The following is a 16,009-nucleotide window of genomic DNA, read 5'->3' as shown; positions in this document are numbered from 1 at the left end:
TAGTGGACTTGCTCATTTGAGCCAAAGACAAATGTACGCTTATATCTTCCCATTACTCTGTCATTGTTATGCTAGACTGCTGTTTATTTGTGATTTGCACCTTATTCTTTTTTCATTCAGGGTCAGCAATGTAGCTGCTTATTATTGTCCGAAATGACTAGATGAATAGATTCATGATGAACCCAAGAACTGAATCTTGATACACACTAAGCGATGACACCCAGTAAATTACAAAGAATGAACAATGGCATGAACTTCTCAGCCATCTCAACTATTGTGTCTGGCATAATGTCACTGTAATATGTCGCCACAGGATCACAAATTAACACATAAAATGATAAACATGATTTAGGAGAAGTTAAATAAAAATTAATACAAATATAATAAAAATGAATTAGAAAAATAAAAAATGGAATAGATCCAAAAATAGTAAATTTAATTAAACAATGGATTAGGTAATATTTTGCAATATAGTAAGACTTCTATTACTTAAAATGGAAGATTAGTAGCAGTGAGTGATCCAATTAATGGTTATGATGTTGTTATCAAACAACTTTTGAAATAGGAACTAAAAAATATTTTAACAAATTTTAATAAAAGAAATACAATATATGATAGTGTTATAGAAGTTTATCAAAAATAGAAATAATATCACTTCAACCCTTAAATACACTTCAGATCAATTTAATGGATTAAAAATAAGGTCTATGATAAGAAATATTTGAACTATGATTTCTAACTGGACATGAACAAAAAACACATAATTCTTTTGAGTATATATTTACATCCTCAAACAGTTGTTATTATTGCCAAAATATACATACAAATTTATCATTTAATGATTTTGATTAAATGTGTTTGATATTCATTAAAAATAACTATTGCTAACTAATCAATAGAAAAATTGCATAAATCAAATTTTTTAAATGTAAAATAAAAAGATAAAATTGAATATTTTCTAGTTGATGTGAAAATAGTTTTATTTGGTGAAATTTTATCTTATATAAATGCATAACCTTAATCACCTTTCAGACAGTCATATCTGTTGCGTGATATGTAAAAAAAATATTTACACATGTAATCCAAATGGAACAACAACAAAAAATGGAAGACAAGGAATTGAAAAAATTTGTTCAATAAAGTAATTTGTTAAAAATTTTTTAGGTGCTAATATTCATGAAGAAATTATTAATTGTCTTTCACGTTAATTTTCCGCTCTTATTTGATGAGATTACTTGAAATGCATCATAAATAAAGTTTCCAAGGAATTACTACATGCCAAGTCTGAATGGTCACATACCTTAAAAATAGATGACTTCATCAGTCAAATAAAGACACACTTTTTAGTCTGAGTACATCATTCTTGGTCTTCCAAACTTATTGTTCCCTCTAGGTTTTTGTACATATTGTATATTACCTGTCTTTGCCTATAGCTTACCTATATTTTTTCTCGGAATTTCAAACATCTTTCAGTTTTCCAGTTGATAAATCCTATGAACGTGTCTTAATTTTTCTTCAGTCTTGCTTCCATCATCAACTGTAATGTGAGAACTGCCTCTCTGATGCCCTTACCTTTCCTAAAGTCAAACTGATCATCATCTAACATATCCTCAATTTCCTTTTCCACTCTTCTGTACATTATTCTTGTCAGCAACAGGGTGCATATGGTGTTAAGATGATTCTGCAATGATTCTCGCACTTGTACCTCCTACTATCTTCAGAATTGTGCGGTTAATGTTTCCAAAACTCTGATGTTATATCGCGTCTGATACAGTCTATATGCCAACATGAACAGTCGTTTTGTTGCCACTTCGCCCCAATGATTTTACAAATTCCCAGGGAATCTTATTTATCGCTTCCACCTTGTTTGATCTCAAGTCATCCAAAGCTCTTCTAAATACAGATTCTAAAAATTGTCGCTTATCTCTTCAGTGTCGACTTCTGTCTCTTCTGCTGTCATGTCATCAGATGAGTCCTCCCCCTAACAGAGGCCTTCAATGTACTCTTTCCACCTATCCGCTCTCTCCTCTTCGTTTAACAGCGAAATTCCCGTAGCTCTATTAATGTTACCACCCTTGCTTTTAATTTCAGCATAGTTTGTTTTTACTTTTCTATGTTCTAAGTCTGTTCTTACAACAATAATTTATTTTTCGATCCTTCACATTTTTTTTAACAGGTAGTGAAATATGGCCTTATCTTCCCCACACTTCCTATTTATTTCGTTCCTGAGTCTCTTGTATTTCTGTAGTCCTGAATTTCAGTGAACATTTGGTATTTCCTTCTTTCATCGATAATGTGAATTTCTTCTGTCTTCATACTTTCTTTGTAGTTACCATCTTAGCACCCATGTTTTTCTTTTCAGCTTCTGCGATTGCCTTTTTTAAATATGTCTCCTCCTCTTCATCTGGTCAGCCTTCTAAGCTATTCATTATAGCAATAACTGTTTCCTCAGAGAACTTCAAGCATACCTCATCATCCTTTAGTACTTCCATATCACACTGCTTTGGTCATTGATTCTTCCTTACTAGTCTCTTAAACTTCAGGATACTTTTCATTATTACTAAATTGTGATCTGAGTCTGTATCTGTTCCTGAACATGCCTTAGAATCCCATATCTGATTTTGGAATCACTATCTGACCTTGATGCAATCTAACTGGACTATTCTGTATGTTCTGGCCTTTTCCAAGTATATCTGCTCGTCTTGTGACTCTTGAACAGATGATTCACTATTACTTACTGGTATTTATTGCAGAACTCAATTAGCCTTTCACCTCTCCCCTCATTCCTACTACCATAGCCTTATCACTGCATAACTCTTTCTTCAACTTCGTCCCCTACTACTGTATTACAATCCCCTGTGGCTATTAGCTTTCCATTTTCTTTGACATACTGAATTACCCATTCAGTATCCTCACATACTTTCTCTATCTCTTCAGTCTCTTCTTTCAAAGTTTCATCTATTATTGAACTTTTGTTGTTGGTGTTAGTTTGTTGTCGATTCTGATGAGAACAATGCTATCACTGAACTGAGCACAGTTACTCACTTTCTGCTCTACCTTCCTATTCGTAACGAATTCTACTACCATTATGTCATTTTCTGCTGCTGTTGATATTACCCTCTACTCATCTCACTTGGATCCTTGTTTTCTGTTCATTTCATTTCGCTGGCAATAATTATATTTAGATTGTGCCTCTGCATTTCCCTTTTCAGATTTTTTAGAATGTCTATCAAATTGTAAATGTGAGAAACTTAAAGACGACAGATATATTTTTTGCACCGTTAATATGACACATGTCCATGGCAAATTCAATTTGTCAGCATCGTTGAGGGGAACATTTACCACTGATATATTGAAAGGCTGCCGCAATTAGCTTGTGGTCTGTAAAGATAGTCACTGGCTGGGCTTTGATTTCAGGGCAAACTGCCTCAAACTGTCTATTGTAAGCACATTTTCTTTACATGACTTTAATTTAAAAAAAAGAAAAAAAAAAGGCTTAACGACTGCCACCAATCGTTGACTTTTGCTGTAGAGCGGCACCAATTGCTCTTTGGCTGGTGTCTACAATAATAGCCAATGGCTTAGATTGTGGAGGATGGTGAAGTAGCACTGCCTCTGTGAGGCTCACCTGTAGATCACAGAAAGCCTTGTCCATTTCTGGAGTCCATTTGAGTACTCACTTGTCCTTGTGTTGTGACCAGACAGTGCATTTGTTGGACATCCAGAACGATGTACAGTTCCCGAGTGAAGCATTTCCTCAAAGATTGCCCAAATCACTATTAGGCGCTCTGGTGCAATGTTGTGGATGCATTGTTAAATAGGTGAGCCTGGTTCTTTTCATAAGTAATGCATAGTACTGTGCTCAAAGCCGCATTGTTCCATGTAGATCTATGTGACTGATGTCACTCCAAATATGTGCAGTGCTAGCTTTCTGAAAGAACTGTGTATTTATATTGTCAACTCTTCTCACCGTACTAGTATAAGATCCATCGTGAATTCCAGTGACATTGTGACAGTTGATCCCGTTTATTAGACATGGATTCAGGTAAGTCCACAGTAAGCACGGAATGAGAAAGGAAATTAGCGTCTGAGAAAGGCTGAGTGATGTCAGAGACCACAAAAATAAAAAATGAGATGCAGAGTCTACATAAATCTTCAGATATTTGTGGCTATGAGTGTTGATATCAGAATTGTTTGCAGCCATTAATCGTAGAGGCTCACCAGACGTTGCAAAAGTTGCACAATAGAAAGGGACTGTGCTGATATGTGAGCCAATGCCAAACAAGAAAATCAGACCAGAAGAGTGTAAGCCCCAAGGCTGGTACCTCTTTGGTGAGCGCAGTGAGAATAGATTAGCTTCCAACGATAGGACGACGACACCGTTTCACCACTAACATCAACGTCAAAACTTTCTTTACCAGATACTTTGATCTGTTGACGTCTCTTTCCTTTCCTTTCCTTTCCTTAGGCATCCTATGTGAAAGCCGCCGTATGAAATGCATTGTGAATGTCTTAACGATCAGTCGCGCCTCGTTCCGTTCAATTTCGTCAAACTTCGTTCGTTCTAGTTTCATGAAAAGATACAAAAAAGACTTATATTTAGTTACGTAGATAGTCAATTAAAATATTTGGATTGCTTTTAAATTCAGGTCATTACTTCGTCAACTATAGAAAGCATTCTCCATCATATATGATTCGAATATACTAGTTAGACTTGCGCCAGCAGACTGATATATCTGTATGGGGACGGCATGTTTTCGATTCATGTTCTCTGAAAGCTTGTGGGACATGTGTGTTTAAACGGAAAGTGTAAATAAAGCAGTGTGACAGAGTTTAATAGCAAACGAAACATAAAATAGAGTTTGATTTTTGGCAGTTTGTAGTGTTTTTCCTATTTAGTGAGTACTTTTAATTTTATTTTGTGATTATCATGTGCTAATCATCGTTGTGTGTGTGTGTGTGTGTGTGTGTGTGTGTGTGTGTGTGTTACAGGAGTTAATTTTGTTAATTGCTTAATACAGATATTGTCACTGCGACACTATCAACTATCATAATTATGAGGGTGGTTTAACTTTGTGTTTTTCGATCATTTTATTATCATATTATTTATTATCATTATATTATAAAGTTTACCTGCCGTTTTTGCCAACGCAGGACTGCATATTTAGGCCCAGTGAAAGAGATCAAAGTTACCTTGACATTTCTTTCAGATGGTTCCCATCGACTAAGGTTATGTTGTTATAGTCGTGGCTACATGTTATTAACCTCCAGTTAACTGCCCCAACCATCTGAGTCAAAGATTACTGCCCGACCATCGTATAAAATGCATCGATGCTTGTAGGCATAAGACGTGTAAATTACACGTACAAACATGGACATATGCATATTTAACCCAGCTTCAGTGCTGATAAAAGTGAACCAAGACCGTCGGCTACGCTACAAATCAGGCCTCTTTGCCACTTTCAGGCTCTCATGATGCAAATGACACAGACCATCAGAGTCTTTCAGAAACTAAAGAAAATGACCGAACATGCTTCCCCAGCAATGAGGAAGACATTGTAATCTTACTGTCATGTTATTGTTGTCGTTCATTACGTGTCACTCTTATATTCATTTGCTGCAATTACATGTTCCATAATCATATGATGATACTATTTTAGTGGCCGTTTACAATAAGAAAAAAAAAATAGACATTCATAGTAGCTTAAATGAAGCACCTTCATAAGTTACTGCTTCAGTTGTGTTGTGAATGGCTGCAGACAAATAAGATATGAAATTAACAGTCAGATGAATATGTTAATTGAAACATAATAAGTTGTAACTTAATTTATAGTCTGATTTGGATCTACATCTGTATGTATGTTGTCATATAATATTAGGTCAAAATACTTGATTCCATAATTAATGTAATGACTGTATACTTTTCTACTTTTTTGTCAGATTTTATTGTAACTTGCCTCACAGCATGGATAACAGATTGTACACATTCTTCCGATAGATTTTAGATGGAAGATGTAGGTGGTAGAGGAAAGCAGCAAATACATTTAAAGTACATAGGGTGAGATTGTGGTACAGAAGGAGTAAGCTCTGCTTTATAAGTATTAGGGGAGTAGTACACAGAGGTAACAAATGTTTTAACTGTTTTACACAATTAAAGTTATGATTTCTGCAGGGTATAAAATAATAGATATGCATTAGGCCTACTACAATATTATTTTTCCTAAAGTCTGAGATTTAGAGTAGAAATGGTGGTATGGCTCCTCATTCACTGAAGGGTTGTTTCACTATAAAATTTGCTCTGAATCATCAGACATCTACTGGCTTAGGTTAGAGAGCATGACTCCTAATAGAAAAGATATGTTCTTAGAATCGTGTTTAAAAATAGATCAAGGATTTTTAAAAAAAATTAAGATAACTGTTTTCTGTCTTGCTTCTTGTGTAGACATGCTGCACCACCACACAGTAATCTTCACAATATAATTTTTCTTTCACATTGTCAGATTACGTTGATCGTAGTAAATCCCAGAAAGTTCCTAGATTGTGTACTTAGTACTTTCTGTATTTTGTTAACGATGACCCTGTAACAACCTCCTGAGAGCCCTCTAATATAATCATAATTTCTTATGCTTGTTCTTTGTATGAAATGACACAGGGATAAGCTTTGCGAGAAGTGTTAGTTCACACACATTTGATCAGGTAAATACATACACTAAAACTCGTTTTTTTTGAAAAATATCGAAACCTTGCAAAAGTTAAGAAATGGAAACTGTTTGACTATGTTTATAGATAGTACTTTAGTGTCTAGAATAAAGAAAATTGGGTTTTACACAGTACAGGGCGAGGTATATAATTACCAATGAAAACACGGTAGTAGGGTCATTCCACTTCAAAGGGAGCGATATTGAAAAGTGACCCCAATCAGCCATCTCAAATCTAATGAAATTTGGTGTAAGGGCTCTACATGGGCTTTGGTGGTTATATACCAAATTTCAGACCAGTTTCTTAAGTGGTTGAATTCTTAGGGGATTTTAAAGAGAGGCTACTCACCTCCACATAATGTAGGAAGGTGCAAATGTGCCAACTTTGCTAGGCTTTTTTAAAAGTTCTAGCAGATATTTGGGCCTTTGCTTTATTATACATAGACAACTTTTTATACTGAATCACACCCTTGCAAAAATTAGGGATTTAGCCATACCTACATATAGATACAAGCCTCTAAAGTGGCTAAAAAATTCATCACGCTATTCTGAGAGCCATGGTTTCACCGTCCACTGCTACTTTTCGTATGAGCCAATCACGCCATACCTATTCCTACCTACGATGTCTATATATCAATCAAATTTAATTAGTAATGGATGCCCACATGGAAAGATATGCACCTGCAAATTTTGCCAAAATTTTCTAGGTGCAAATTTTAAGGTATTTTTGGGAGACAATATCTCAACTGTGTCTACTTCAATCCTATTTTTCTTGTCACAGCTGAATAGAGCATCCTTTAAGCTTTCAAAGCTATATTGTTTAATTTCTGGATCTTGCATACTGATGAGTAAGAATACCTATCAAAAGTAGGGAAAATGGATAAATGTTTATTGCTTATTGTAAGCAATATGTAAGTGAACTAAGCTTCTCAAAATTTTGTGAGCTCACCCCTTAATGGTGTTGTACAGTGGTGCTTCTGGATCACATTCAGTATGTGTATGTGCAAGACATCAAACTGTCAAGTTAGTGTTGGCTTCAGCAACATCCATTCAAGATGACTACGAGGATTTGATGAAAAAACTGTATGCAGTTTGGAATCAAAATATTGTATGCTCCAACATTGTGAGGAATGTCCAGGAAAAATGTGACTAAAGGCTTTTCTTGAAGACTCTTTTAATGACTATGACCCTGAAGAAACATTGGAATACAAGCAATGTGTCCATGCTGGAAGACACACATTGGAAACTTGCAAGAGAACTGTTGAATATTTCATGGAGGCACTGATTTTGAAAATTACGTTTAAGAAGCCATCACTTTGTGTCAGAACACCGAAGTTTATATCTTAAGCAGCTAAAAAGAAATCTTGCAAAAAGTGAATTAATTATATTGATAAAATATAAATGGACTATTTCCCTTTTCTAGTAAGTGCAATTGTTTGCTTTCTTCCCAATATGAACTCATTTAATATTAAAATTGTCATCCTAATTACAGTGCAGAATCTATTCTGTCTTATGATTCAGATTAATGACAAAACTGATCATACCATATTCTGTTTTGCCCAGGTGATACTGCAACAGTTATTCTGATTTTATTACTGTTGATTGATAGTCCTCCAAAATAGATGGAAATTTAATTGATATCCTGACTACATTTGGTGTCATCTCGTAATTTGCTGTCAGTAGCAAACCTTAGCCAATGTATGGAAATTTTGTGTAATTCCAGTTGATTTTTTTTCTCAAGTTTTTGAGTGGAAATTTTGAAGAAGCATATTGTGGCTTTTCATTGCTGTCCATTGACTTTCTGGATTCTACTTCTGTGTAACTCAAATAATCTTTCCAATAATGGGGCATATGTTTCATGATTTTTGTTAGGTTGCCCCAGCAGCTGCCCGAGATACGTTTCTAGGTTTATTACAGTATGCAAATCAGTGATGAAATTCATTTTTATTTGCAATAATATTCTAGTGCCAAAATGATATGCCTCTTCCATTTCTGTAGCCAAAACCCTAATTTTGTTCACATTTTGTTTTTAGAGCCCATTGCATTATTATTATTTCTCTTTCCTGTCTGAGATGTTATGTCTGGTTAAAAATGGAAAGTGACGTGGACTTTGATCAAGTGTGACTTCCTTTTAACTGTACGGTATATGTTACATTGCATTTAGGAACTTTCGGGTAACTGAACATGTATCAATAATTACAGATTTCTATATTAAAAACAAAGATTCCAAGACTTACCCAGCGGGAAAGCGCCGGTAGATAGGCACAATGAATAAAACACACAAACACACACGCAGAATTTCGAGCTTTCGCAACCGGCGGCTGCTTCGTCAGGAAAGAGGGAAGGAAAAGGAAAGGTGAAAGGATGTGGGTTTAAGGGAGAGGGTAAGGAGTCATTCCAATCCCGGGAGCGGAAAGACGTACCTTAGGGGGAAAAAGAGGTTAGGGCACACACACACACACACACACACACACACACACACACAAGCAGACATATTTAAAGGCAAAGAGTAAGGGCTGTGATGTAAGTCGAGGCGGAAGTGTGGAGGCAAAGATGTTGAAAGACAGGGGAGGTATGAGTGGCGGCAACTTGAAATTAGCGGAGATTGTCGGGATACTTCCCGGGACTGGATCAGACTCTGAATGTGGCTCTCCAGTAGGGATACGACTTCCTAAAATCCTGCCCCGAAGTGAGATCCATCCTTCATGAAATCCTCCCGACTCCACCAAGAGTGTCTTTCCGCCGTCCACCTAACCTTCGTAACCTCTTGGTTCATCCCTATGAAATCCCCAGAGCACCTTCCCTACCCTCTGGCTCCTACCCTTGCAACCGCTCCCGGTGTAAAACCTGTCCTATGCACCCTCCCACCACCACCTACTCCAGTCCTGTAACCCGGAAGGTGTACACGATCAAAGGCAGAGCCACGTGTGAAAGCACCCACATTATTTACCAACTGACCTGCCTACACTGTGACGCTTTCTATGTGGGAATGACCAGCAACAAACTGTCCATTCGCATTAATGGACACAGGCAGACAGTGTTTGTTGGTAATGAGGATCACCCTGTGGCTAAACATGCCTTGGTGCACGGCCAGCACATCTTGGCACAGTGTTACAGCGTCCAAGTTATCTGGATGCTTCCCACCAACACCAACCTATCCGAACTCCGGAGATGGGAACTTGCCCTTCAATATATCCTCTTCTCGTTATCCACCAGGCCTCAATCTCCGCTAATTTCAAGTTGCCGCCACTCATACCTCACCTGTCTTTCAACAACATCTTTGCCTCCACACTTCCGCCTTGACTTATATCTCTGCCCAACCTCTTTGTCTTTACATATGTCTGTGTGTGTCTGTATATGTACGGATGGATGTGAGTGTGTACCTGTCCTTTTCTCCCCCTAAGGTAAGTCTTTCTGCTCCCGGGATTGGAATGACTCCTTACCCTCTCCCTTAAAACCCACATCCTTTTCCTTCCCTCTTTCCTGACGAAGCAGCCGCCGATTGCAAAAGCTCGAAATTCTGTGTGTGTGTTTGTGTGTTTTATTCATTGTGCCTATCTACCGGCGCTTTCCCGCTTGGTAAGTCTTAGAATCTTTGTTTTTAATATATTTTTCCCATGTGGAAGTTTCTTTCTATTTTATTTACATCATAATTACAGATTTCTGTAGTTATATATATATATATATATATACACACGTTTGGATGTAGCTGTATTGCGTTGATGTACTGGTGGATATTGTGTGGTATGACTCCTGTAGTCGATAGTATAATTGGTATGATGTCAACTTTATCCTGAAATATGTATTATTATTGTTATTATTATTATTATTATTATTATTATTATTATTATTATTGATACGCTATGTGATCAAAAGTATTGGGACTGAAGTTGACTTAGAAGTTCATGGCACCTTCCATCAGTAATGTTGGAATTCAGTATGGTGTTGGCCCATCCTTAGCCTTGATGACCGCTTCCGCTCTTGCAGGCATACATTTAATCAGGTGCTGCAAGGTTTCTTGGGGAATGGCAGCCCATTCTTCTTGGGAGTGGTGCACTGAAAAGAGGTATCGATGTCAGTCGGTAAGCCCTGGAACGAAGTCAGCATTACAAAACATCCCAAAGGTGTTCTATAGGATTCAGGTTGGGACTCGTGCGCGACAGTCCATTACCGGGATGTTATTGTCATGTAACCAAATGCCACAGGTCGTGAATTATGAACAGGTGCTCGATTGTGTTGAAAGATGCAATCGCCATCCCCAAATTGCTCTTCAACAGTGGGAAGCTACAAGGTGCTTAAAACATCAACAAAGACCTATTCAGTGATAGTGCCATGCAAAACAACAAGGGGTGCAAGCCCCTTTCATGAAAAGTACGGCCACATCATAACACCACGGCCTCCGAATTTTGCTGTTGGCACTACACGTGCTGGGCGATGTCGTTCGCCGGGCATTCGTCATACCCTCACCCTGCCATCCGATCGCCACATTGTGTGCCGTGATTTGTCACTCCACACAATGTTCAATTGTCCAATGTTTATGCTCCTTACACCAAGTGAGGTGTTGTTTGGCATTTACTGGTGTGGTGTGTGTGGCTTATGAGCAGCCGCTTGACCAGGAAATCCAAGTTTTGTCACCTCCCACCTAACTATCATAGTACTTGCAGTGGATCATGATGCAGTTTGGAATTCTTGTGTGGTGGTGTGGATAGATGTCTGCCTATTACACATTACGACTCTCTTTAACTGTCGGTGGTCTCTGTCAGTCAACAGACAAGGTAGGCCTGTACACTTTCGTGCTGTACATGTCCCTTCACATTTCCAGTTCACTATCACACCGGAAACAGTGGACCCAGAGATGTTCAGGAGTGTGGAAATATATCTTACAGATGTGTGACACAAATGACACCCAATCACCTGACCACGTTCGAAGTCCAAGAGTTCCATGGAACACCCCATTCTGCTCTCTCACAATGTCTAATGACTACTGAGGTAGCTGATATTGAGTACCTGGCAGTAGGTGGCAGCACATTGCACCTAACATGAAAAATGTATGTTTTTGGGAGTGTCCAGATACAGTTGATCACACAGTGTAAGTTGTAGTTTTCAGAATTACCCAGCAGGACTTTTTTTCAGTTTGTTTGCTTCATGTGCATAATGTTTCTTCCTTCCTATCTTATGATGAATTTCATTAAAGTATTTAGGATGTTCCATTAAAGCATTTTTTTTCTTTTGTAGATCATGGCAAAGAGTAAATCTGAAAATAAAGCCCCCAGAAAAGAGGGGTTCAACCGGTCTGGTCACAGCATGAATCCAGAAAGGAGGACAGAAGGACTGAAGGGAGTTGCAAAAGTACGAACGAAATCTACAATTAAGCGTCTTCAGATGTACAGGAACTTCAAACCAAAACGAGATAGAACAGGAAAAATAATAAGTCCAGCACCTTTTCAAGGGAAATTAGCATCTGGTACAGTGGCAAGAATTGAGCCAAATCAGAAATGGTTTGGGAATTCTCGTGTCATCACACAAAATGCTCTCCAGAAGTTTCAAGAGGAATTAGGAGTAGCTGTTAGAAATCCGTATGATGTTGTTATGAAACCAACAAAGCTTCCAATAACGCTGTTGAATGAGAAAGCTAAGAACACAAGAGTACATATTTTAGACACAGAAAGTTTTGACAGTGTTTTTGGGCCTAAAAAAAGCAGAAAGAGACCGCATATAAGAGTAGGAGATCTTGAAAACTTATCAAAAATGGCTGAAAGTAGTGCTGCTAATTACAAAGAAGATAAAGATCGTGATTTAGTGAAAGAGGACAGCGGTATTAAAGATGCACCCCGGGAGTGGATAATGGCAGCTGGGCAGAGTAAACGTATTTGGAATGAGCTGCACAAGGTGATTGACTCTTCTGATGTTGTGTTGCAAGTTTTAGATGCCAGAGATCCATTAGGCACCAGGTGCCCATACATTGAAAATTTTTTGAAGACAGAAAAGCCTCATAAACACCTCATATTTATTTTGAATAAAGTTGATTTGGTCCCCACGTGGGTGACACAAAGATGGGTTGCTGTCCTCAGCTCAGAATATCCTACGATAGCATTTCATGCTTCTATAACACATCCTTTTGGTAAAGGATCTCTGATAAACCTACTGAGACAGTTTTCAAAGCTTCATATTGATAAGAAACAGATTAGTGTTGGCCTCATAGGGTACCCAAATGTGGGAAAAAGCTCTATAATTAACACACTTCGCTCAAAGAAGGTATGCAAAGTGGCACCAATAGCTGGTGAAACCAAAGTGTGGCAGTATGTCACTTTAATGAGGCGAATTTACCTGATAGACTGTCCAGGTGTTGTGTACCCATCAGCAGAAACTGACACTGAGAAAGTTCTTAAGGGAGTAGTGAGGGTTGAGCTAGTTCAAAACCCAGAGGACTATATTCCACCTGTCCTTGAGCGCGTTAAGAGAGAATACATTGTTAAAACATACCAAGTAGATGGCTGGGAAACAGCTGAAGAATTTCTTGAGAAATTAGCATTTCGAACTGGGAAGCTTTTGAAAGGAGGTGAACCTGATATTACAATAGTTTCCCGCATCATTCTCAATGATTGGCAGAGAGGGAAGTTGCCCTTCTATGTTATGCCACCCGGATTTGAGATTCCACTTTCCATGAAGGAGCAAACAGGAAACAGTGAACATGGAAATGAAAGTTCTGTTCCTGCAGATGAAAGAAGTAATAGCCAAACCCCAAGCACAACTGAAATAAAGGAAACAGGTAACAGAAGTGAAGTACCAACAACAAAAACCATTGACAAAGAAGATGAAGGGAAAATTGTTACCTCTGAAAGTGAGAATAAAGTATCTAATGAGAATACAAATGATAATGTATCAGGTAATCATAATAGTGCTGGTGTCATACAGGAAAGAGCCGATCCAGTAAAATCTGTGGAAGAATGTGAAATGTCAGTTGATACACAAGCTACAGATAATATGCAGATAAATGAGGAAATCATGCAAGACAGCAATAAGTGCAATAAGAAGGAACCTTTGTTGAAAGTAATGCAGAACTTTAGTAAAATAAAAGTGGCATTGCCATATATTGCCAAGGAGGACAGAGAGCTAAGACAGAAACTAGGTTGTGAAGATAATACTTCAGACTTAAGTGATAGTGGGGGTTCTGTAGAAGATTCAGATAGCGAAGTGGACAATGAAAATAGTGCAGAAAACCAGAAAGGGGGCAGTAATGGTGATAGTGACAGTTCATCTCTATTTGATTCTGACGATGAATACTTTGAAAGTAAGCATAATGTTAGTGTGGAATCAACAAGTGGTAATTTCCAGGTAACAAATCTGAAACACAAGAAAAGACGAAAGGTTGATCAAGACAGTGCTTCTCTTCCTCAGCTAACAAGTAAAATACGAAGAAGAATAGAAAGACAAAATCGGTCTAAAAAGGTTGGAAGTAATTTCTATGCTACGCATAATGTGAAAAATAGAAATAGAAATAAAAAGAAAATATAAAAGCGATGTATGGTGGTTAGGTTTTTTATAAATGGCAAATCATTTGTGTTTAACTACCATTGTTGTTATGTAATTATATTTATTTTTGTAAAACGAGTTACTTTTGCTTCAAATTATTTTAGTGCTTCATTTAAGCTACTGCACAATTTTTAAAGTTTTTTTTGTTTTGTTTTTTAAATGTGGCTGGTTATTAACTGTCATACTAGGTGCCCTACTATGAGCAAAAATATGTTAACATGTTTTAGTAATTTTGAATCTCAAAGTTAACTTGCTGCAAGTTGTGTTATGCATTAGACTTGATACAGCTCAAGTTTGTATTAAAGAAAGTACATGATATAGGGCATTAATTAAAATTTGTGTCAGGATTGAGGATTTCAGAGTAGGCAGGAAGCAGCATGTCATCTTGGATGGAAAGTCATTGACAGATGTAGGAGTAACTTAAGGTGTGCCCCAGAGAAGTATGTTGGAGCTCTTGCTGATCATGTGGTGTGACCTGTATAAAAAATGTTGCACAAATATTCATTCAGATCTTGGTAAAATTTCAAACTGATGCAAAGATTGGCAACTTGTAAATGTCAAGGATACTGAAGTGCTCACTTCACTAAATTAAACAAAAATGACTATTATATCATTGATTCACAATTATAATTGGTCAATTTGTATGAATACCTGGGAGTAACAATTTGTAGGGATATGAAATGGAATGATTATGTAGCCACAGTTATATGTAATGCAAGTGGCAGACTTCAGTACTCTGGCAGGGTACTGGGAAAATACAGTCGTTTTACAAAGAAGATTGCTTACCTAAAAGTCATGAGGGATTCATGCTATCAGAGATATACAAATAAGTGCAGTACAAATTGTCACTGTTCTTCAACCAGGCAGAATTATAGAAATGCTTAGAAATTGGTACAGGCAGGTACTTGAAGACGGACATGAACTACAGTGTGAGTGCTTGCTTACAGATTCAAAAACCAGTGAGCAATTGAAGAATATATTTAATTCTCCTGGGTGATACCCCTGTAGGGACATCTGTAGATGAAATAAGATTGGTTGCAGTGTACACAGATACATTTAAGCAGTCAATCTTCCTGTATTCCACACATAAATGGAATGGGTCCAAGAAACAGTAGCAGGATGTGGTGCAGTTGGGATTACCTTCTGCCACTTACTTCACATTGGTTTGCAAAATATGGATGTAGATAACACTTTCAGTTATTCTTTTGTAGGGTAGTCACTCTAATCTCGTTGCTTTTGGTATCACACACCATTTAACAAGTTGGACACCATGAACTTATTTTTTGACTTTAACATTTTGCGAGCACATTTCATAACTTTCTTTCTTGGCAGTCTCTTCCCTGTTTTCGTGCTGAATACATTTTATGATATTATATAAAGCTGTCTCTGAAGACATCTCATATGGTCACTGTTCGTGTTTGTGCTGACGGATAACAAGTGCGCTACTTGGATGCGGAATATAACTCTACTTAAGTCACGTGACCGAGCTAGTTTACAATACAGCCAGTTTGTGGGCTTTTCCAAGTAATATATATAATTTCACATACATCATTTGAAAAGGTAATGTGACATTTATTTATTTCAGACGTGTCAGTTCTAGGTGATTTAGTTTATATGAAATTTGAATACTGGTGCGAGTGTTTTTGTCTCATGCCTTGTAAATTAATTAAGTTATTTATTTGGGAAGGACATATACAGTACCTTGATTTGTTGTGAGAATTCTACTTGGAAATTTTAATGTTTACCCTGAGGAGGCACATGTAAATCTGTAATGTGAC

At 37.3% G+C, this 16,009-nt stretch overlaps 2 protein-coding genes across 2 annotated transcripts in view; one reads left to right on the top strand and one right to left on the bottom strand.

The window, feature by feature from the left end:
• The window catches only part of LOC126281804 (uncharacterized), a 312,553-nt gene that overhangs the window by 267,171 nt on the left and 29,373 nt on the right, over positions 1-16,009 (bottom strand). The window lies entirely within an intron of this gene.
• Positions 4,343-14,309, top strand: LOC126281801 (uncharacterized). The gene is made up of 2 exons (XM_049981015.1): positions 4,343-4,898; positions 11,934-14,309. The coding sequence occupies exon 2, from the start codon at positions 11,937-11,939 to the stop codon at positions 14,211-14,213; it is 2,277 nt and encodes a 758-aa protein (XP_049836972.1). The 5' UTR covers positions 4,343-4,898; positions 11,934-11,936; the 3' UTR covers positions 14,214-14,309.

Source organism: Schistocerca gregaria, chromosome 7 (genome assembly GCF_023897955.1).
Source record: "Schistocerca gregaria isolate iqSchGreg1 chromosome 7, iqSchGreg1.2, whole genome shotgun sequence".
Classification (NCBI taxonomy): Eukaryota; Metazoa; Arthropoda; class Insecta; order Orthoptera; family Acrididae; genus Schistocerca; species Schistocerca gregaria.
The sequence above is the reverse complement of the archived record's forward strand: the minus strand, read 5'-3'. Positions and strand labels throughout refer to the sequence as shown.

Excerpts from the sequence above, each read along its gene's own strand:
- LOC126281801 (XM_049981015.1), top strand. The coding sequence starts at position 11,937 with ATGGCAAAGAGTAAATCTGAAAATAAAGCCCCCAGAAAAGAGGGGTTC.